This window comes from Chrysoperla carnea, chromosome 3 (assembly GCF_905475395.1).
Source record: "Chrysoperla carnea chromosome 3, inChrCarn1.1, whole genome shotgun sequence".
NCBI lineage: Eukaryota > Metazoa > Arthropoda > Insecta > Neuroptera > Chrysopidae > Chrysoperla > Chrysoperla carnea.
Genome location: NC_058339.1, coordinates 14,062,827 through 14,087,203, shown reverse-complemented (window position 1 = coordinate 14,087,203; position 24,377 = coordinate 14,062,827). Strand labels below are relative to the sequence as shown.

Below are 24,377 nucleotides of genomic sequence, written 5' to 3'. Positions count from 1 at the left end.
AAAGAAAAAAGAATCAGAGGTGTCGTGGTAAGGTAAGAATTACGTTCCTTTCATACCTTCGTACAACGTAAATGTAGCGCTTATTTTTTCGAAAATTTAAGGTATTAATTTTACAAATAAAATACTTTTTTAATCTTTAAATAATACAAAATATTATAGCTACTTTTACTTTTTACTGTATGAATTAATTGTAGGTAATATTAGCTTAAAAAAACAATACATTATTCCAATATGTGCGTACATTACATTTGGTTTGATCTGGTTATTTTTTACATATGAGATGACATACTTTAAATTATCTCTATTATCTTTAACTTCTGATAACTCACTTTCACAACCATTTTATTTAATGAAAAAACAAACAATTTTTACAAAAAATACAAATCCTCAAATTATAAAAATATTTTAATATATTCTCAAAATTCATGGTAAGCTAATTCGATTAAAAAAGTGTTAGTTTCCTAGGTGACCAAGGTGAAAAGGTTCGGTCTAGCTGTCGTTTTTTTGTTACAATTTTTTTGTTTTACCTCGCAAACAAATCAGAACGAAAAACACAATAAGGAACATAGTTACAAAAATAATTTACAAGTTTAACTTAGATACTCTGTAAATTTAATCTCGATAAGGTATCTTAACCTCGATAAGGAATCTGACTTTATATTTTCCTTTACCCACTTAGAAAAAATATATTTTATAATTGTACGATTTTTCGTTCTTAAGGTATGAATTTATAAGCAACGATCATTTAATTTCAGTAATACAAAATTTATTATGTCTTTATGTAAAATGAACTTTTAGATGACAAGATTATTATCTTTCTAGTTAAATTTTCAATTGCCTTTAATTTTCTTTACTGCGCCATTTAACATTTGATAGTGGAGATAGTAATACTTAAATGACAAATACAGTTACTATATTGTAGTACTGCCATATATAACAATAAACTGCTTTCATACTTGGTATAGAATTGTTGCATTTAAAAGAATGGTCAAGTCTGAATTACAACACGGGAACAGGTTCTGAGGTTCTGAGTAAAAGAATGTGTTTCATTATAAATGAGAATTTCGAAATCGTATAATAGCACATAATTATAGACTTTTTATATAACTTTCAATTTAAATTTTTATTATAATATTTCAGGAGTAAGTGTATTCACAGATACAAATAGTTGAAATAGCTGTTTTTAGTGTCCGAAGCCAGCTGGACTTAAAAAAGCCATTCTTTTATTCTGTAATCATATAAAAACAAACTTATCAAAACAAAAGGTACGGATATTGGGTCACCTTCGTTCTAATAATACAATCATTAACTTTAATTGATTAATTTGAATAAATATGAATAAGTAAGGTATATGTACAAAGAACAGTTAAGCATACCAGCTGCAGTGTGTATGAGTGTAGAACTATACAATTGAAATTAGTCATATTTAGTCTTTTCTTTGATGTGTTTATCATTTTTATACTCTCAATAAGAGAATATTTATTTTAGTCCCAAGACTGTAACATCTAACAAGTCCATTTCTGTTTGCACTCCCGCCTGTCCGCCCGTGAGAACGGTAACATCAAAAAAAATTATCGAACTGAAATTTTTATAGTGTGTTCAGGACGTAAAAGGTGACCTTTAAGACAAGCTTTATTTAAGTAGGAACTTAAATCGAAAAGTCGTCTACGGGTGGGTTAGTTCCTGTAATTTTTCATATTGACTTTAAGATCACCCAGGTAACAGAAGCTTAGACTAAACACATTTTACCATTAGTCACAGAAACGAAACACTGTCAAAGCTCGCAAAATTTGAACAGTAAGTTGGATAAGAATGCAATTTTTGGCATTCGATTCGTTAGAGCGTCAGAAAATTTGGAGTTCTAAATACAATTGCCTAAATGATGCATTTTATAATTGCATTTTAAATTAACCGTAAATATACTAAATTCACAATTCGGTTAATAGTGATGAAAATGATTGCAAATGATTTCTCGAGGGTTTTTGGGCTCGCTGAATACGAATATCGCAATAGAATTCAGGTAACTAGTGCCCAGGTGCCTAGAGTACCTAAGATACAATTGAAATCAATTCAGTCGCGATATTCTTTTTCAGCGAGCCCAAAAACAAAATAGCTTTGTCTAACATTGGTCTATAGCTTAACTTCTTCCATTCAATACATTTTTTTTAGGAAAGTTTATAAAATATATTCTATAAGTATTTCAATATAAAATTATGGTCCACGGACGACGTATTATGGGTTCAAATATTTCATCGAATTATGCTTGTGTCTGATAAAAATTAATAAATCATCTAAATATGAATATTATTATATCAATACACATATTTGATTGAATTATAATTACAGGGTCAAAAAATTAGGTCAATGTTAGCTTATAAAAAAAAAACTATTTTAAATCTAGCATACGTACATTATAAAAAGCATTTTATAAAAAAAAAGAAAGTTAATTCAATAATATAGGGTCTATTTGAGTTTATATAGTTATTACTTAAAAAGCGTTTCGGAAAAATTAAAGGAACAATCAATAACCAATACTTATAAATTCTTAAATTATATTTTCAGGAATAGAAGTGACCGACCATAGAAAACAGACAAGATGGTAGAAAAAGAAGCTATTCACAATATTAAACCGTAAAAAAGTGATAAATTGACGTGACTCATTTTCTTACTTCTGTCTGGGTAAAAGGGGGGTTCAGAGATGAATAGAAATTCAGTGTTGAAATGTGGGGAAATTCAAAGACATAATAAAACGAGTTATACCAGTTTTAAAGTTTGTATGATCTTCATTGAAAATTAATTTATTGAAGAAAAAGAGTTAACTTTTTTTCTGACGGAGTTACAGGTATTTACAGTTGCCAAAGCAGGGCTTCTTTAGACTAATTTTGCTTTGGTAAGTACTGAAGAAGTTATACTGTTTTCAATTTTCTCTTTTTCTTAAAATTTATGATACGGTAGCTTCTAATTTGAACTTGTAGGCTAAAATTTTTGGTTTTGAAGAAACATATCTCAATATCAAACCGGAAACCATCTAAACATAATTTATATTAAGTGAAAACAAACAATTGACTGAGTTAATTGTTGAAATACCATGTATAGACAGTGTTGATTTCACTGTCACATAATATACATGTCACACATATGTAACTGCTATTCCCATATAATACATACTATACAATTTGCGCATAATATGCGCTCTCACGGGTAAATAGTGATGTTTACGAAAAAATGTTTCAAACAAAAGTTGTTTATTTTTTTATAAGGAACATTTAACTTTTTTACATTTAAACTTTTGTTCTATCTCTAACGGTTCCCAATTGACCTATGTTGCTTATTAACGAACTCGACTTTACTTTTTACGTCTTAAGCACGCTATAAAAATTTCAGCTTGATATCCCTTTTCGTTTTTGAGTAATCGTGGTGACAGACGGACAGACAGGCGACAGACAGACAGACCACCGGAAATGGACTAATTAGGTGATTTTATGAACACCTAGACCAAAATTTTGTTCATAGTTTCAATATTTTTAAGCGTTGGGACTAAACTTAGTATACCTTGGTATATTTCATATACATGGTATAAAAAAGTCATTTTCGTGATGATAATTTCATTAAAAGATATTCGTAATTACATCCTCACTAATCGGTTGACTCTATATACTTGTTTCCGTTCTCGAGTACCTCTATTTGATAAATATACTAATACATAATATAATCTTCGAAAGTATACGTTATTTTACTTAGCTATTATTTTAGAAACTCTCGGTATTTTAATTTACTCATAGGTATACCGCACACATTGCTTCTCAACAGGCCTCTCGCTTTAGTTCTATTGTTATCTGTAGTTTATATCTTAAGAGCTATAAATATAAAATATTATTTTAATAACGAATTATAAAATAGATTTATTTATTTAAAATTTTATTACTACACCATTTTAATATCTCTCTGAAAAAGCCATATTCTGAACATCAAATAAAAAACAATAAATTTAATAGACTGATCTGTATACAACTGCATGCCATGATTAAAAATTTTTCGTAATATAATTTTTGTGTCTTGAAAATTGAAAGAGGTTCAAAATTCTGTATTTATTCATTCAGTCATTTTCTTGCACTTGCTTATGATATTCAAAATAATTACTGTTTTTTTAGAATCTCCTGGTGAATACAGGATCTTAATAAAATACCTTTCAGTTCAAATTTAAGGAAATTTTAGCCTCAATCTAAAGAGCAATTACTTTCAACTTTGTATAAGATGTTGAACTATTTGCAGTTTATTAGAATTGATAGCTACTTCAATTGTGAAGGAACTTAAATGTCAGTTAAATTTCATTTGTGAAGTTAAAATTCCCCGTACATATTGTTTTTTAGGTTCAAAAACTTTTTTTGCGATTAAAATACACAAAAATAACACAAAACTTCAAATATTATTTTGTATATCCGCAATTTATAGGCAATCCGCGGCTAAAAAAAAAAAGCACAGTAATAACATAAATGATACAAAAATTGATTTTCTTTTCATTTATAGGCAATTCGATTACAGATATGATATACAAATTACATAATGAACAAAATTAAATCTGAATATTATTTCTCCAGGGTGGTTTTTCCTAAGCAGTACATTTTTAGATCTTGAGTTTATTTTTCGTCCGCTACCAGCACAAAAACCTTGAAAAGAAGGGGTAAATAGGGGAATTTGGTAAAGTAATGAGGAAGATCTCGTGTGGCCAAAAAGAAACAGACTAGAGAAATAATTTATAAGATATCAGCGGCATGTTTCGGTCTGTACAACCAAGCTCAAACTGAACGAAACATTTGAAATTTTGTTTCTAAAGCTACCATAATGAAATTCCACAAAGTTATCTTAAATAAACTAAAAATTATTCATAGTTTATTTCCCAAAGTTTTTGATTACACTGATCACACGAAGAGCAGAATGCAAAAATCCTCTAAAACTTTCGATTGCATCCTTCTAAGTGCAAATATTTTCTAGTTTTCATTGATGGATTGAAACACTAAACTCAGATAAGTCATTAAAAAACAGTAGCAACAAATTTTTTAACTGTACCTAATTCCCATAGCAAAATGTACCTAACTCTTGTACTACACACATTCTCTTTTATGTGCAATTTTTAATTCAATAACATTTAATAGTTAGAAGGTAAAACTATCATTATATTTATAAAAATACAAAAAATGATTCATAATATATTTAATTCCTGGTAAAATAAAATACTCTCTGCAGATAATAATAAAAGACTAAAAACTACATACAAACAACTACCTCATAGTAAAATTGATATTACCTCCTTCATTGTTACAAAAAAAAAAAATGGTTTTCTTTCATATAACTTAAACAAGTATTGTTACACATAGGAAAGTACACATATGCGTATAATTTGATCTGTTAGACAACTTAAAAAAATATAGAAGCATAACCTGTTACATGTTGGGGATCGGAGGGTTAAAAATGGATATAAGAGAAACATGCTATTGTACAAGAAATACAGAAAAATATAGAAAAAATAGTAAAATTAAATTTAATTGAACATGAAAATATAAACTACTCAAGGGAGGATATCAAACTTTTGTTCGTCATGTTAGGTCATTAAGTTTATAAAAACTAGAAATTCTTTTTTCGAGAAAGTGCACATAAAATTAGCTTAAAATATGATATTCAATCACTATTTTTCAATAAGTTTATTCTGCGAGCAACAGAAAAAAACTTTACCAAGAGTCAGTGTGCATCGACCTCTAGCCCACGATGTACATTAAGCGTTAGGTCATTAAGTTTATAAAAACTAGAAATTCTTTTTTCGAGAAAGTGCACATAAAATTAGCTTAAAATATGATATTCAATCACTATTTTTCAATAAGTTTATTCTGCGAGCAACGGAAAAAAACTTTTCCAAGAGTCAGTGTGCATCGGCCTCTAGCCCACGATGTACATTAAGCGGGGGATAAACCGATCTAAGGTATGTTTGGAGACGACGCAAGGTTGAAAAGAAGCCTTCATTCGCCCCTGTTGTCACAGGCAAAACTGCCAGAACGCGAAGCATTCGGTAGACATTCGGAAACGCATCTTTGTTTGAGTCTGTATATTCGAGCGTAGAGTCTGTTATAACGCGAACCTTGGCTTCTGCAATTCTATGTCGTATTCATAGCAGATATCGCTCATTGTTTTGAAAATTTTCCTAGACTCTACTCCACAGGTTTTCTGTACTCGACACAAAGACAAAGTCAAAGAATGTACCGAGCTTAAAATATTCATGGATATCTAATTCGTCAGTGGAAATGCGTCTCATAAATGGGTACATTTACAGGACTATATTGTGAATTTAGTCCTGTCTATACATGGTATTTCAACAATTAATTCAGTCAATTGTTTTTCTTTTAGTTATTGCAAAAGTGTCTTAAGGGCTCTTAATATTGCCTTTAAAATTTGTGTAACATTTTACCCCAGTTTACCTTATACATAGATATGTATAATGTATCATGCATAATAGATAATATACATTCCATTTATAATACATATAAAAAGGGCTCTAGGTACTTTCTAAGAAACCAGATTCTCTTTCTTAACACAATCGTATTATCATAGTTAACCTTAGTTGGAACCATAGTATTAATAATATTATAAACAACAACAACAACAAAAACATTAGGGATATGTGATTACCTTTAAATTCTCGCGCCAACATTCTTGTTAAAATAACATTTTCAAAATATATACAAAAATATGAACAAAACTAGATAGTCAAGCATGTATACTATGCATCAATCAAAGATCGAAATCAATTTTCTACGGAATTTGAATATAGCTATAATCAAGCACATGTTGTGAAGCTACATTTTAAGGGAGCATCCATAAACTACAGACCCATCCCTCCCCCATTAAGCCTACCGTGGCTTTTACTACGGCTCTCTTCTCCCAAGTGGAAAGTAGTTTTTTTTATTATTTAATCAAGAAGGTATTTCGTATTTTCTGAAGCTACGGCATTGTTAAAATATGGCGTTTATAAAATTAACAGGTAATCAATGTTTGAAATAAAATATCTATACACCGCAACTATAACGGCAAACTATTTTTTTTGTGCCAACAAAATAAAAAAATATTTCAAGAAAATTATTCCTCAAATAATTGCCTTCTGAAATAATTTTTTCTAGGGAATTTTTAACTTCCCAGAGGAAGTTAATGTAATGGGGTTTTGAAAAGCTCCAGTTTTATCTTGCGAACCAGTTATGACATTAACACGTTACTGGACTTATTGAACGCGTAATCGCGTATTTAAGAATGGTAATAAAAAAACTGGAAAAAACTGAATAGACAGAATCTGAAAAGTGGATAAAATACATCATTTATCTATAGAGGTAATTATCGTTTCAGCATAAGCTGCAGTCTGAAGAATAATCTATGAAGGCTAACAAGACCTTTTTTAATGTTTTTTTCCCTCTCGGAAGTTAGCCGTGTGGACTACATTGATATTTTGGAATTTCAAAAACACAAGAATCCCACTATTTTTACCTACGGACCAAAAATTAGCATTTAAAAATATTTTAAAAAGTATTTAGACTAGAACTTTTTAAAGTTACTATAAACATTTATATTGCTCGTCAAGCATAAACTATATTTTTTTTTGTGAATAATATAAAATAATCGCGTATGTTCTTCATCGTATAATTTGATTTCGTTATAGTTTTGTTATTTTTAAAAAACAAAAAGGAATTATGCAATTTTAATAACAAAAAATTTATTGTTTTTACAAATTTATACAATTCAAACTAGAATTGAATTTATGATTTAGTTTAGTCAGGTAACAAAACTGGCGTATTGGAATGTTCATTTTCAGTAAAAATATATTTGGGAACCGGATGATAATCGAACTTTCAGTCCGTTGAGTATGGTAGCGAGAAAATGACGAAGTGAGGTTAATAAAACTGCATTACTTATCTGCGTACCAAATATTATTTTTAGTTTCCCTGAGGGTTTTGAATATAACTAATCGCTATTTTAGCTTCACTAGCTCGATCCGCGCAGAATTCCGCTGTGCGTATCCGTGGCTAAAAACAGGCTATAGAAATAATATATAAGTGATAATTTACTTTCTTTTTACTTATAGGCAATTTTATTACAGATACTATATACAAATATACAAATTACATAATGAACAAAATTCATCTTAATATTATTTCTTTAGCTTGTTTTTTCCTAAGCGGAACATTTTTAGACTGAGAGTCATTAGCACGATAAGCTTTAAAATGAGGAGTAAATCATAGAATTTGATAAAAGAAGATCTAGCGTGAACAGGACAAAACAAGTGTTGGACGATTTGTGCAGGGGTACCACTTGTACCATCATAGGGCCACCGTCACATTTATCTAGTAGTAAACTATAGAATAATTATATACATACAACTTTGTTATAAAGCAAATATTCACGAGGCCAGGCTAAAAACCCGTCATACAATTATATGGGTATTATTTTTCGTCTCTTTTCCTGTTTTATTAAATTGAAGGCATTAAATATTTTATGTAAGTTTTTGCAGGTGCAACCTATAGATAGCGAATATATAATAAATCAACAACATCTGAGTAGTACGAAGTATTTTGATTAAATTGAACTTCGTGGTCTACTTAAAAGCTAATTATTAATTCCTTGTTGCCATCTTATTTAAAATAATCCGCATCCGTATTCAAAATTTGTTATTTAATTAACAGAGAAGCATTAATTTTTTTTTTGCTTCAAATTCATAAATGGTCATATTAGTTAAATTCACATTTTTTCAGCTTGTTTCCATGTAAATAGTGAAAACAAGTTGAGAAACAAACCATTTATCATCCTGCATGTTATTTTATCATTTCTCCGTGCGTTGCCGTTACTAAAACGATATGTTGACGTCACTGGCGTTTAAATTTACAGTTAAGAAAAACCATTGATTATTTTGAAAGTAAATTCCCCACTTATAAGAATTTGGTAAAAAAAACAATTGTTTGGTTAAGTATTTTTAGGTCTTTACTAAGAGACTTATCAATGTTAGCATATTGTGATAGGGATTCAGAGTATTGAAAATACAATTTTCCATAGAATTTTGCTCGAATATGTTGTCATTGAACTTCCTGTCATTTAAAAATTGGTTCAACTTTACAGTTGACGGAAAACTTCATTAGTTTTGACATTAAGCAACCAAAAAAAAACATTTTATGTTCAGGCGCTCTTTTGAAATTTGGCGTTTTGGTCCTCGCGGTCAAATTCACTACTGTGATTATTAAAATGAGATTATTAAATTCAAGTATTAAAAGTTGCAGAACGCTGTTTGTTATAAAACACGATATGGAATAAAATATGTAAACAAAAAGTGTAATTGGAATGTTGTATTTAGTTTTTTTCGAGAGTTGACACCACCTTGAACCACACCAGGCACCACTCACCACACAATATCATACTTTTTTAATAATAAATATATAATTTTACCTTTATTATTATTTGTTGTATTATCGCCATAAACACAATATATAAAATATATGCTTAAAATTACATATATTTTTATAAACTTAAAGCAGGATACTTCCATATTTCATTTTTCCATAATAAATGCACATAAATAAACTTAACATATTTCTATCATCATAATAATAATTGGAAAAGTACAAAAAATAATTGTTAATTCTTGTTTTCTAAACATTTTTCACATTTATATAAAAAGTAAACCAAAAACTATATTTTTGTGCGATGTAATTATTTTTTTTAATAACAAAAATAAAAAACTTTATTATTCACAAAATAAAATAATTATTACACACACATTCAAAAGTACACAAAAATAAGGTGAACAAATAACACAACAATACAAAACATTTAAATTTAGTTCACTCAAACTATAATCATACTCACTCGAACATAATCCATGATTAACTGAAGAAATAATTTTATTTTGTACATTTTGAAAGCATGTTTTTGTTTTTGTTTTTTTCTCTTCTTGAACAGTTATGTCATGTAGTCAATAGATTGGAAGAAATATGTGTAAACACATTCAAAGAAGTTATTATTACCAGTCAGTTAAAAAAGTTATAAAGAATACTTCAAACAAAACTACTCTATCTCTACGAAGATGAAATATAAAACCATGGTTTATGTACATAGGTATGGCATTGTCTACACTGTATACGTATGACAGATGAGAAAAACAGTATAGGCATAAGTTGTAAATTTGAAAAATTGGTTTATACGTCAGTAATTTCTAATTTACACAAAGAGGTATTACTATTAAAAAGATGGGGCTAAGTAGAAGAGCAGTTTAAAGCTGAATTGACTTTAACCGTTGCCTACTTAGATGTAGGTTGCCAGTTTGAGTCCAGGCAGCGGCAGTGTGAACAATTATAATTAATGGGACGTTAAAATTGATCCCACTTTCGTCACTTGGATAAGAAAAAAGCAAGCTAGCCCACCCACATCAATAATTTAATTGAATAAATGGATGTAGTTTAATAAATACAGATTCAAAAATAATGATTTGGGTGGCCTATGTTATAAGCAATATGTCAGAGAAACGGACGTTAAACCCCATTATTATTAAAACTTTTAAAAGAAAACACTATTTCCATTATATATTTTGAATTTTCAAAAACCAATTCAAGTTCACTTTCGAAAACAGTGTGGAGCGTCATATCGTCTTGAATGACTTGCTAAACTATCATTTTTTTGTAAGTTGTAAGAAGTTGTAAGTGAATAATCATTTTCTTGTATGACAATAAATCAAGTAACCTGCTTCGTTCTACTAAAATGTAAACTAGATTAATAGTGTTTGGCATGGCGTAACGTAACACTTTCTGATTGGTGTTTGCTGTCACGTGATTGAATGCTTAATTTTACTGAATTTATTTTCTAAAAATCTATATTTAAAAAAAAAATAATTTTGTGTTTTGTTGTCTACATATCATGATTGACCACTAGAAACTCTTATCCGATTTATTCTTAGTGGGCACGAGCCTTTTGTCATATGAAAATTAGACAATTTACGGAGTCTGCCTTTTTCAAATAGTTCGAATTAGCAAGTCAAAATAATTCTAGATACCGCGTATTCAGGGGTTCAACGGAAATGAATGATTTTTTTCACTTACAGAGGACTACAACTTCACGAGGTCCAAGTTATCGAGGTTCCAGTATTATTAACATACGCATACGTTTGCACAACGTTATCATACATTTATTGTATATTAAAATTTGTCATGAACTATGATGAAAACTAAAACATAACTACTATTGATCGAGTTCCAAAAGTCGTATACCATGCCGTATGATATGGTCAGAAACCTAGAAACCAATATTTAGTTAAACATATGATGGACAAGTAATCTTAAAATTGGAAATTTTTCGAAATATTACATTCTAAGTTCATTTCGTTTTCCTTGGTTAAAAATTGTGAAATATTGTAGAAGTCAAAGATCATTAAAACAGCAAAAAGTTCTGAATTATTGTATTGATAATATACGAAGTTGAAAAGAAAAAGTTATTGCACTTGATAGTTGTTGGTCACTGACATATCTCACAGTATTCGTATAATGGAATAAACACTAATAAATGAATAATACTTTGGTGCTTCGTGTAGTTCCGATATACTTCGTAAAATGGTTTAAACTTTTTCTATTCTTATTACCATTATTATTACAGTTATTGCTGTAATTAATTTTCAAATTAAACTCCTACACCTTAATAAATTTTTCGTTTACAAGTAATTAAGGAGTTTAATAGTTGTTAAAAATGATTAATATTTTATGTGGTGGTAATTCCGCAACTAGTAATAGCTGCAATAGCTCTTTGGTTAACAAAAAATTGCATAGAAGTGTATTTTCTGGCCAGAAAGTTTGATTTGGTTAACTTGTAATATTTAGTATACCGGCTCGTTTTCTGGCATGAAAAACAGAAAAATAAATATTAAATATCTTGAAAACAAATAATATTTTATCAGGGGACGGTTATTAGTTTTGCTAGCGTTTAAAAATTTACCATAATTTTTCTAAATTATAAACTTTTTTACCAGGTATTGCTTGGGCCATCTATGAAATTAACACCGAAGTATTTGCTTAGTTAAGAAACAAACCGTTTCATAACAATACTCAAGGCGTACACACATCTATCGCAGCATCTACTACATGTCCTAATTCTGAGACTTAGCGTGTTTATAAATTACAACATTTTAATGAAAATTGCATATGGAAAAGAAATTGGGTTGGCCGTGAAATTAACCGCAACAAATATTCGTCTGCTTAACCATAGCCAGGAATTGAACACAAAATTTTTAACGTATTAGGGTAAAGTCACACGCACGTCGATTTATACGAAAAGGTACTTTCGAAATGATTTAGTTATTCAAAGAGATCATAAATATATAAAATCTTTCTATGAGACTGAAAGGTGATCTTACTAACTGCTTTTTAAGGATAAGAAATAAAATCATTTTTTGATGTATTAAAAAAATTCCATGCAGACAGTTATTTCGTTATAAAATAGGTTTTTGGGTCACTTCACTCTGTACCTATGTGAAGGAAAAGTTTTTACAAATACTAGATTTATCGAAGATATGAACGCAACAATAAGTATGGCTAGTTATAGAATACTGAAATAGATGTCAGTGCAATGCTCATATGATACAAATTGATTTAAATTTCAATAAGCACCAATATTTATTATTACAATAAAACTACTTACTTCATTTAAGGTCGCTCCCAAAAAATCACGTATTTTTGATCATCTTTAAATCGAGTATACTCATTCTCATTAATGCCCGGTAAATTTTTAATATCCATTATGGCATTAAATTTGAAAATTTGAACTGTTAAAGTTTGCGTTTTTAACATGAAAATCCTATTTTGAAGTGTTTTGATGGGAATACTATAACATGTAACAAACTTAATTTTCTTAAGAATCATTTGGAAAATTAATACTAATTGGTTGTACAATATGAAACTGTACAATAATATAGCTCATACATCAGAATAACACATGAGCTATAATTTTTAAAGAAATATTTAAAAGAAAATTAAATTTAATCTGACAATTTACTTCTCTATCTATGATCATCATTTTGAACCATAAATTAAAGATTTCTGTAAAAATGTAAAATAGTTAATGTCAAACAATTAATGCCATCTTTTCTAATATACTGAATGAATTATGACTATTTTATATTTAACAAAATAAAAAATTTAGACTGTGGATATATTTTAGCTGTATAAAACAATTCCTGTGAGTGTTATGAAAGAGGGATAAGTGAGATCAAGACAGGCGGAGGCTAGTAAGCAGTGGTTTTTACTTTTAAGCCCAGTGAAAAGGGCAGGTATCAAGCTAGTATACCATAATTTTAAGTAAATTTTTATAGTTAACGTACATAAAAACCAGAAATAATTAATTTATACATTGTAGAGCTAATCATCACAAATGTAAACGAAGTAATAAAAACAATAAACTTTATACGATAAATAGTGAAAAAAAGAAATAAAAATATTGCGTATTTTCTTTCAATAGTAATTTGATCCGCATTTTAAAAAGTGACAATTATATAGAAGGTTATAAGTCACATAACGGTTTTAGGATAGCATTCAGAGGGCATTAGTTAAGAATCATAAGAAATAAAAAATGCTGGTTTCTGTATTTTGTTGGGCTGTTTGGTTACTTTATTTTGATCATACATATATAGTTAATAAATTAACAAAAAAGAGATACAATAAAAAATAGTAATTTAAATAAAAAATATTAATTTAAAAAATTAATAAACCCGACTGCGTTAAATAAAAATTGAAAATAAAAAATAAGTTCAGTAGTTTACATAGTGATTTTAGCAGCCGGGGTTATTAAAATCTTTCCAATAACGGCTGTTACAGCCGCAATGTAATCTACCAGACTTTTTTTAATTTCAGCTACTATTATTAGAGATTAGGTACAGATAAAATTGGTATTAGTATGATAATATCGGTTTTTATTTAATGCAGTCGGGCTTCTTCGATATTTTAAGATTTTCTAATATCCATATTCAAGCTAGTATTTCAAATGCCTAGCAAAGCGAGTAATATCCTACATTAAAACTTTTTAAACCAATTTATTATTATACCATGTATATATGAAATATACATAGTATATTAAGTTTGTAACGCTTAAAAATAATGATGCTAGGAAAAAAATTTTGTCATAGGTGTTCATAAAATCACCTAATTAGTCCATTTCCGGTTGTCCGTCCGTCCGTCTGTGGACACGATAACTCAAAAACGAAAAAATATATCGAGCTGAAATTTATACAGCGTACTCAGGACGTAAAAAGTGAGGTCAAGTTCGTAAATGAGCATCATAGGTCAATTGGGTCTTGGGTCCGTAGGACCCATCTTGTAAACCGTTGGAGATAGAACAAAAGTTTATATATAAAAAATGTTCCTTATCAAAAATTAAACAACTTTTGTTTGAAACATTTTTTCGTAAACATCACTGTTTACCCGTGAGGGCGCCAAGTAGGCGGAAATTTTATAATATGTACTATACTTGATTATCAGTTACGTATGTGTCACATGTTTGTATGTGTTATGTGATAAAGAAATCAACACTGACTATGCATGGTATTTCAACAATTAACTCAGTCAATTGTTTGTTTCCACTTGTTCCTAATTAAATTTAAACAAGTAAATTATATGTTTTTGTAGTCCTAGATAGATTTTTTCGATAGATTTGGTTAGTTTCGGTTTTGTTTTTTCAAATAACTAAGGCCAATTAAGACCAATGTAACGATACCTTAACTGTTGATATTCATCCAGTTTGGAACTATTGGGGACATAAGAATCTCATATCATCTTAACTTTTAGATTTTAGACAGAAGTATATAAGGCATTTTCGACTTAAAATTGTCCAAAGAAGAGTCATGGATACCCTGTACAATACAATTTGATCATGTTAAATTGTTTTAATAAATTGATAGCGTATGTATTAGTATGTACGCAGAGCTTATTAAAAACCGTTAAAACAATTTGTGGTCTTACAAAAAAATTGTATTAAACAACTGCATTAAACAACCGTCACCAAAAATTAAATGTTTCATAAAAAAGAAAGACGAAAATTCTCAGACGCCGAAATATTTTTTTCATAATATTCACCATAAAATGTTAAAATACAACATGTAATAAAATACAGAAATGATATTAAGGAGGTTCGTTATAGAATTTCAAAATAATACCGACGATTTGAGAAAAAAAATTTGGTTTTATACACGGGCATAAATGGGTTTCAATTTTGAAAGTTCTTTAACTTTTGCCTCAATAATATCGTTCTTACAAATTTGCAAATACTGATGATTTAGTTGAATTATGGGCTCATTATTTAGTTGTTAATTAAATTATTAGAAATTAACTTGCAGTTGTGTGTGTATTGAATACTGAGTGGCGGATTTTCGGCAGGGGAAGGGGGTCTGGTTCAAACCCCTTTCGTAGGGATTATTACCATGCGATTTTATATAATTTAACATCAATTAATTTGTTAAAAATCTAAAAAATCTATATAATATATCATGGATATTTTATCCTACCCCTTTGATCGAAATCATGGATCCTTGCCTGTGAGCACTGTGTCTTCAAAATTGGGTTGATATTGGAAAATGTTGTCGCAAATAGAGCACCAATATAGCAATATGTTTTTAAGAACCTGGATATAGGTAGTGTAACCCCTTAATTAAGTATCTTATTTTAGTAAATTAAAAAATTTGTGCACCTTTAGTACATACATTGTATTATCATGTGCTTACTACAGATCTGTCATTATAGCAGCGATAATTTTCCATAATAACTACCTTTTTATTAAAGGATCCTAAGAGCGATCGAGAACGTATAATAATTTTGATAAAAGGAGTTGAGGATTAAGTGTTTTTACACCTTAAGAGAAATGACATTCAGTAATCCAGAAGAATGAAACATCTATTGCTGGATATGCCAAGGTTGTACAGACTAAGAAATGGTTTCAGCAGTTTACAAGCTGAAATGCTGAAATAGAAACGGCAGCCAGACTGGGGAGAAATAAGCTGAAACTCATGTAGAGGTTTCTAGCTTCAGTTTTTTTTCTTCATTTTACCATTTCCTCTATCTCTCGTCATTTTTTTCGTTCAAGTAAAACTACTTTTCCTAGTGACATTATTCCCAAAACACTTTGGTGAAGACAATTTTAATTGGGGGACATAGACCTAAATTTTTTCTTCTCATGAATCTAGTGGGCACATGAAAACACTTTCCATCTGTCCGAAGACAGATTTTTATTTTGTTATTGGTAACCCGATTGCGATGTAGCCATTTAGGTGTTCGTTCACCTGTTCGATTTTGTCCACAACATTATATGTATCCATATATATCAACGTTTTTATACCCTGTATATATGTATTATATATCGAGGTATAGTAATTTTAGTCCCAAGATTGTAACGCCAAGGAACATTGATGAAATACGAAAAAAAGTTTTTGTAGGTGTTAATAAAATAAAATCACATTTCTCTTTGTCTTTCCAACCGTTCGTTAGCTCCAAAATCGAAAGAGACATTAAGCTGAAATTTTTATAGCATGCTCAGGAAGTAAAAAGTGAGTTTAAGTTCGTAAATGAGCAAGATAGTGCAGTTAGATCCTAAAAACGTTGATCCGTAGGATCCATTTTGTAAGCCATTAGAGATAGAACAAAATTTTAAATTAAAAAATGTTTATTTAAACTAGCCAACATTTGTTTGAAACATTTTTTAGTCAGCATCATAGTTTATCCGTGATCCGTAAAATTCTCGAAAAATGAACGATTTTCGAAAATCAATACAATTAAACTCATGTAATTTATTAAAAATAATGCAAGCAATGACATTTAACACTTTCTATACAGAATATTTCAACAGTTAACTCAGGCAATTGTTTGTTTTCACTTGATGTTTAAAATTTTTGTATTGAACATACATAACCATGAAATCAACAAACAAATTAAATACCTCTAAAACAATCAAATTGCTTACAGGATAATTATCTAGAAGAATTATATTATACGCAAACAAAAAAGATATCTCATTGGCCTTTTGTTTAAAAACTTGTTCGGGTTTTATAAAAAAAGAGTTACATCTTTATGTAACGAAAACCGTCTTATACAGAGAGTTCTTCTAAAGGTGAAGATGGAACTATATACAATTAACATACAAATATTTATTTACCTAAGAATAAGATCGGATCAAATTTGCTTGTGTTATCAAAAAAATCGAATTTTTTAACTTTATGACGTCATCAAAATCAGTAAAATTTAATTTTGCTCTATCACAGCCGAATTTTATCCAATTTTGATAAACCAAGTATGTAATTCTATTAAATTTGGGTCATTCTTTTCAAATTTGTAATCAAAATTAACATAGCTCTATTAGATTTCAAGAATGTGGAGACCTGGTTCCCGAATTAACCATATAAGTGATATTTAGCGAAAACTGACATCACAAATGAAAATAATGACCTAAAATAAGTGGGTTTCAAAAAAAATTCCATTAAGATCGCATCAAATTTGCTTGTGTTATAAAAAAAATCGAATTTTTGAACTTAATGACGTCATCAAAATCAATAAAATTTAATTTTGCTCTATCACAGCCGAATTTTATCCAATTTTGATAAAGCAAGTATGTAATTCTACTAAATTTGGGTCATATTTTCCAAATTTATGGTAAAAATTAACATACTTCTATTAGATTACAAGAATGTTGTTGCCTATTTCCCGAATTAACCGTATAAGTGATATCTAGCGAAAAACTGACATCACAGCTGAAAAGAATGACCTAAAATTACTAGGTTTCAAAAAAAATTCCATTAAGATCGGTTCAAATTTGCTTATGTAATCAAAAAAATCGAATAATGAACTTTATGACGTCATCAAAATCAATAAAATTTAATTTTGCTCTATCACAGGCGAATTTTATCCAATTTTGATAAACGAGGTATGTAATTCTACTAAATTTGGGTCATACTTTCCAAATTTATGGTCAAAATTAACATAGCTCTATTAGATTACAAGAATATTGGGGCCTGTTTCCCGAATTCACCATGTAAGTGATAGCGAGCGAAAAACTGACATCATAGCTGAAAAGAATGACCTAAAATTAGTGGGTTTCAAAAAAAATTCCAATAAGATCGGATCAAATTTGCTTGTGTTATCAAAAAAATCGAATTTTTGAACTTTATGACGTCATCAAAATCAATAAAATTTAATTTTGCTCTATCACAGCCGAATTTTATCCAATTTTGATAAACCTAGTATGTAATTCTACTAAATTTGGGTCATACTTTCCAAATTTTTGGTGAAAATTAACCTTGCTTTATTAGGTTTTAAGAATGTGGAGTCCTGGTCCCGGAATTGAGCACAATTTAGCCATTATAGTTATATAATATGTATTTATATAGCCTTAAAATAGCCATTTATTGCTTAATTTAGCCATTATATAGCCATTATTACTTTCATGGTCACTGCCACAGAATTTTAATGGCCTTTTCCACTCAGATAAAAGAGGTTTAACAAGCAGTACAAATTCTACTTTGAATACGTCATAAATTCTTGGTATTTAAATGTGTGCGGTCTTAATATCTGGTAATTTCAATTAAAACAATATTACATAAATGATGAAGAAACAGGTGGACCGTATTGCTTTCTGGAAATAACCTGTAAGAAAAAAGAAATTATAAATGTCTCTAATCGGTAAAGAATTACTTATCCAATTGATTACAATGTTTCTTATCATAAAGTGTTAAAAATTAAGCGGGCATAAAATATAAGTAACTATCGTTTCTGAAAATTTATGAGAATCAAAAGAACTATTATCCCACTAGTATCCTAAAAAACTATTAAGTGATGTTTATAAATTTGATAATATAGATATCGCTCTTGAATCATCAATACTTTAACTCTAGTCGTCTCTGTTCATCAAGTGATGGATCTTCGATGAATTCATAATTAAATTAAAACTTTGTTTTTATATCATCGGAAACCTCATATTTTTATGGTATTATTTATTATAAACTACAAGACTGTCTAAATATTTTAGATAGTTTTTTATCACATTCACTAGATTTTTTGATATAGAAATATCCAATTGAAAAGGATAACCTCTATGATTTATTATTTTTTCAGTCAAATTTGAACGATAAAATAATAATAAAAAGCCCGATGATCTAGGAATTTTTTGTGATTCTTTATAACATTTATTAATCAAAGAATGTATTTATAAAATTTTAAAGAAATCCCAAGTATTATTCAATCCTTAAAATAGCGTTTAAACAAAGAGTTCGCTCTATAATAAAGTGTGATGTATAATTATTTAGATGTTTTGTAAAATCGATTTAAGTGATTGATATATTTACCATAGTTTTCATACTAAAATAAAATAAATATATGTATTTTATTCACATAATACAAAAGTATTTTACTATTTTATTTGTTATAATAATAAAAGTTAATAAGTAGCTGACTAACTAAGTAACATATACACATCATCTACAGCAGACAATATTGTAAATGGTAAAGTCTAATAATTGTAAGTGGATTAATAGAATAATATGTATTATGAGACATGTTAAAAATACTAATAACTACCTAGTACTGTAGTGTAGTTTAGTACCTATATCTGTACTTATATTATAGTACAATTATCTTGGGCTTTCACCTTTCAAATCCTTCTGACAACGTAAGCTTTTGGTGACAGGTATGACATGATTGGTGGTGTGATGAGTGTTATCCAATAAACATTAGTTTACGCCTCTAACTGATAAAATATATCTCCATTTATGATTGGCAATATCTCCAATATTGTTTAAAAATTATGGCAAATAAGGAAAAAAGTGTTGCAACTCTGAAATTAGCCACGGTTAGTACCTGCGTACCACTAAAAAAATTTTTTTAGCTCCAATTTCGATAAAACTCAGTATACAGGTAATTTTGACCCAAAAAGTACAAAAATCGGGTGCATTTCTTGACTGGTTGTTCAGTTTTTAGGATACGGACTAAAATCGATCCAAATATTGCGATATCTCAGAAACTCTGCATCCAATCATTAAATTGACCTGATTTTTATACTTTTTGGATCAAAATTACCCCATCCACTGAGTTTCATCAAATTCCAAAACAAAAATTTTTTCCCGTTTTTCTCGATTTTTTCAAAGGGGAACGTAGTACCTCTTAAAAAAATTGCAAAGAATCGAAAAATTTATTTTATCTCCAATTTCGATAAAACTATGTATATAAGGTAATTTTGCCCCAAATAGTACAAAAATCGAGTGCATTTGTTGACTGGTCGAATTGTTTTTGAGATACGGACTAAAATCCAAATATTGCGGTATCTCAGAAACTCTGCATCCGCTTCGCTTTGAAATTGCAATTTTAAATATGAAGACTATTTCGTTATATACTTCACTTCATTTGCCATTACTTATTTCCCGTTTCGTACACAATTTCGTTGGTTTTAATTTTTGGTGCGATATCTAGACCCTGCGGTTTTAGCTGTGCGTTGATCGATCAGTCAGCTTCCATTCTTATCTTATATATATATAGGAGACTTTCTATAGATATAGATAGATAGTCACTCATCACGATATCTCTGGAACTATAAGACCTAGAGACTTGAAATTTGGCAGGAATATTCCTTTTGCCAAGTAGAGGTCAGCTAAGAACGGATTTTACGAAATTCCACCCACAAGGGGGGTTGCGGGGGTGTTCATGAATAAAAAATTCATATTTTTCAATTATGGCTTTTAATAGTTCAAAACTTGGTCAGAATGTTTTAAATTACATTTAGCAATTTTTTTAACCTTCGGAGGGTAGAAAGGTGTAGCGAGAAAGTGGGAAGGAAATATCGAATATTTACAAATATACCTAAGTGGGGTATCAAATAAAAGAGCATGACGTGTACATTACAAAACTGTTATCCAACGCAAGGAAATGTGGAGGGAGGGGTGCAAGTGGGGATGTTGCCCAGCAAAGCGGGCGGGTAACAGCTAGTATTTCAAATTTTTAGTAGCACTATCGTTTTGGTATCGAAAAGTCTTAAATGATCGTGGTATTAAACAAACAACTAATATCTATAATAATAATAATATACAAACAATCTGACATTATTTTTATGTCTTTAATATTCTTATTGAACAATATTGTGTTCATGACAATTTGTATTTGTACTGTATTATTAGTCAATGAAAAACATGTAAAAGATTTCTTTATTTATTAGTATTACCATTAACTTCCACCTTTTTGTTAAAGATTTTATTTGGTTTAGTCACACGTTATGAAGAAGCGATATCACTCTTGACAAGTTCTAACAGAAGGAAAAACAATTCAACACAAACGTGACAGATCAATTTTTCAATAAAAAATTACGTAAATATAGTATGAAAATGATATCAAATATTATGAACAGTGTTTTGGGAGACAGAACTTCTTTTCGTCTAGCATTTGATGAAATACAGTCAAGCGCCAGGCGCGGATCCAGCCCTCAAAAATGGTGATGGACACGACACAACCACCCGGAAAACGGCCAAATGCGATTCGGAGTATGAACTCGCTTATGATCGATATAGCGCATCACTACATAGTATAAAACAAAGTCGCTTTTTCTGTCCCTATGTCCCTATGTCCCTTTGTACGCTTAAATCTTTGAAACTACGCAACGGATTTTGATGCGATTTTTTTCAATAGATAGAGTGATTCAAGAGGGAGGTTTTTATGTATAATACATCCATATTTTAGTAGAGTAAAGGGTTGAAATAGGGGTTGAAAGGGATATGCTTCAAAAAATAAAAAAGTTGTGCATAGATTAAGCTCAAATATTGATACGATATACAACCAGCTTCAAAGATCTATTGTTTTTATCTACTTTTAACCTTCGGAGGGTAGAAAGGTGTAGCGAGAAAGTGGGAAGGAATTATCGAATATTTACAAATATACCTAAGTGGGGTATCAAATAAAAGAGCATGACGTGTACATTACAAAACTGTTATCCCACGCAAGGAAATGTGGAGGGAGGGGTGCAAGTGGGGATGTTGCCCAGCAAAGCGGGTAGTTCACAGCTAGTTCTTAATAAGGAAATTTTTACAAAATAGGTATATGACACGATGACCATGATAAATCTGTAAATGTGTATTTGTTTGCACATCACATTTAGACTCTAAACTACTGAACAAATTTTTATTAAATAACAAATCCAAGCTCTCGTTTTTTTTTCGCGAAAGCGTTGAGAATGTCATCGATATCCAGATGTTTAAGAGAGCTAGCCCCTTTTCTATCTCATTGAGACACACAGCCAAGATTTTACTCTGCGAAGTATAGAAAACGATCTATCTGCGGTAGTTACGCTCGGCGGAAGAGTTGTCAGTGTTTGTAAGAACATTTTTATACTAGGGTACAAATTTTGGTCGTATGCTTCAATGAGATGAGCTTCCGACTCTGGTAAAGCCGAATTGTTTTCACATTCTGTTTTCCATTTGGCCATCAACAGTCTGTCGGTCGGCATTCAAATTCTTGATACCATCATTTGATTTAGGTAGTAAAATTCCCAACTGAAATTGATCGATTACTTACCTTCGGAGACAATCTTTGACCCAAATCATTGATAACGGAATCTAATAGAGGTATGTAAATTGACTTCCAACAGTACTCTTCTGCCGATTATTTAGGTGATGGGCATGCCCATATATGGATGGATCCGCCACTGTTAAGCGAGAATGAGAATGAAAAAGGATCTCTTGGAGAGATTCACTTCTGATTACTAACTGTAAACTTTTATATATTCTACTTTACTATTTTACTTTGTTTTATGAAATTTTTTTTTTATTTTTAGTATTTATTTGCGCTTTTTTCAATTTACTACTAGTTTGAATCTTCGCCAGCTTTTTAGATTACCTGATGATAGTTCTGAACTCGGCCAATATCTAGAGTATTCAAAGTATTTATAAAATTTACAGTATGAAATTTTGATGATGAATATGAGACCCAACCCATTCGTGCTTATTAAAAAATCACTTGTTATTGGAATTATAAATTGCATTTAATATACAGAACGATTCGAAAAATCTGATTGGGGAGAATTTTGAGATAATTGTTATAGTTTGAGCTTAAAGATTTGTGATCACAACATTATAAATGATATTTATTAAACTATAAATAATAAACTTCAAATTTATTATAACTAAATGTTACATTATTTTAGAAAGCAAGTTTATAAAATTTAAAATAAAAATTTGAATAAAATTTTTAGGTTCTTATTTTTCATCCTCGTGCAGTAATGTCGAAACATTCGGTGCAAAGACTTCAACGGAAAAATATATTTTGAGTACCTACTACTGAATTCTTTTTTCACAGTTCCAATCATCACTTCTTTTATATTCCCATATAATAAACCTACATAGCTAGAAAAATAGTTCAACTTCTAGTAAATTCTGGACCAGAACCACTAACCGGACTTCTGTTTAGTAAACTGGAAAGCTTCTACTTAGTTTATTCTTTATTCACTCACTGCACGAGTTTTATTGCAAGCTGTTACCACAGAAACGTCACACTACTTTCTTAATATAATTGCATACAAGTCTATGGATTTTACTTACTATGAAATATAAGATTATGGATTGTATTTACGGTTTACATTGAAAATGGGAGACTATTTTCTAACAAATTTAAATTAGTAATTATAAATTTTTTTTTTTCAATAATTTTAATTTGACATTTTCATACCATTTACCAGCCTCCTTTATCGCCAAAATTATTCACTGGAAGCGCTGGCGTTGGTTTTATTCTCTTTACCATGATTATTCACATAGTGAATTGAATATTGCCCGAGTTGCGACTATTTTTGGATAACTTTATAAAAACAGATCTTTCCCAATACGATCATACATCCAATTTCACAATTTTTCTAGCTAAATCTGTACTTAGAACACGTGACTTGTCTTGTATTATAATCATCAAATATTTAAAATCACTTGGTACAATAAGTATACACTTATTGGTATTTAAAATATCAGTATGTGTAACTTTCACTAATATAATATTCAAAATATTTATTTAAATTAGTTATAAAAAAAAAAGTCATAAAATTATTTTTTATTAATATAAAAATGTCAAAATATTCATTCATTAAACGCAAACAACAATTATTTGACATATGCTTATAAATCTAAATAATTGAAGATAAAAATTTATATGGGATTAGACCATACATCTTTTTTTTATAACCTTTGTGGTTTTGAAAAAAGAGAAAAATATCATCGTTTTTATTTCATATTAACATACATTATGATAAATAATTGTATAAAAAAAAAAAACATCATTTTTATTTTCTTCAATGAATTGAGAAATTGTTTTTATGAATGG

At 29.4% G+C, this 24,377-nt stretch overlaps 1 protein-coding gene across 1 annotated transcript in view; it reads right to left on the bottom strand.

Annotated features, from left to right (window-relative positions):
- LOC123295139 overlaps positions 1-9,625 on the bottom strand; it is a 57,038-nt gene extending 47,413 nt beyond the window's left edge. The window contains exon 1 of the mRNA XM_044876370.1: positions 9,472-9,625. Coding sequence (XP_044732305.1) covers positions 9,472-9,571 — 100 coding nt within the window. The 5' untranslated portion in view covers positions 9,572-9,625. The remainder of the gene's footprint in view (positions 1-9,471) is intronic.
- Positions 9,626-24,377: the final 14,752 nt, after the last annotated feature.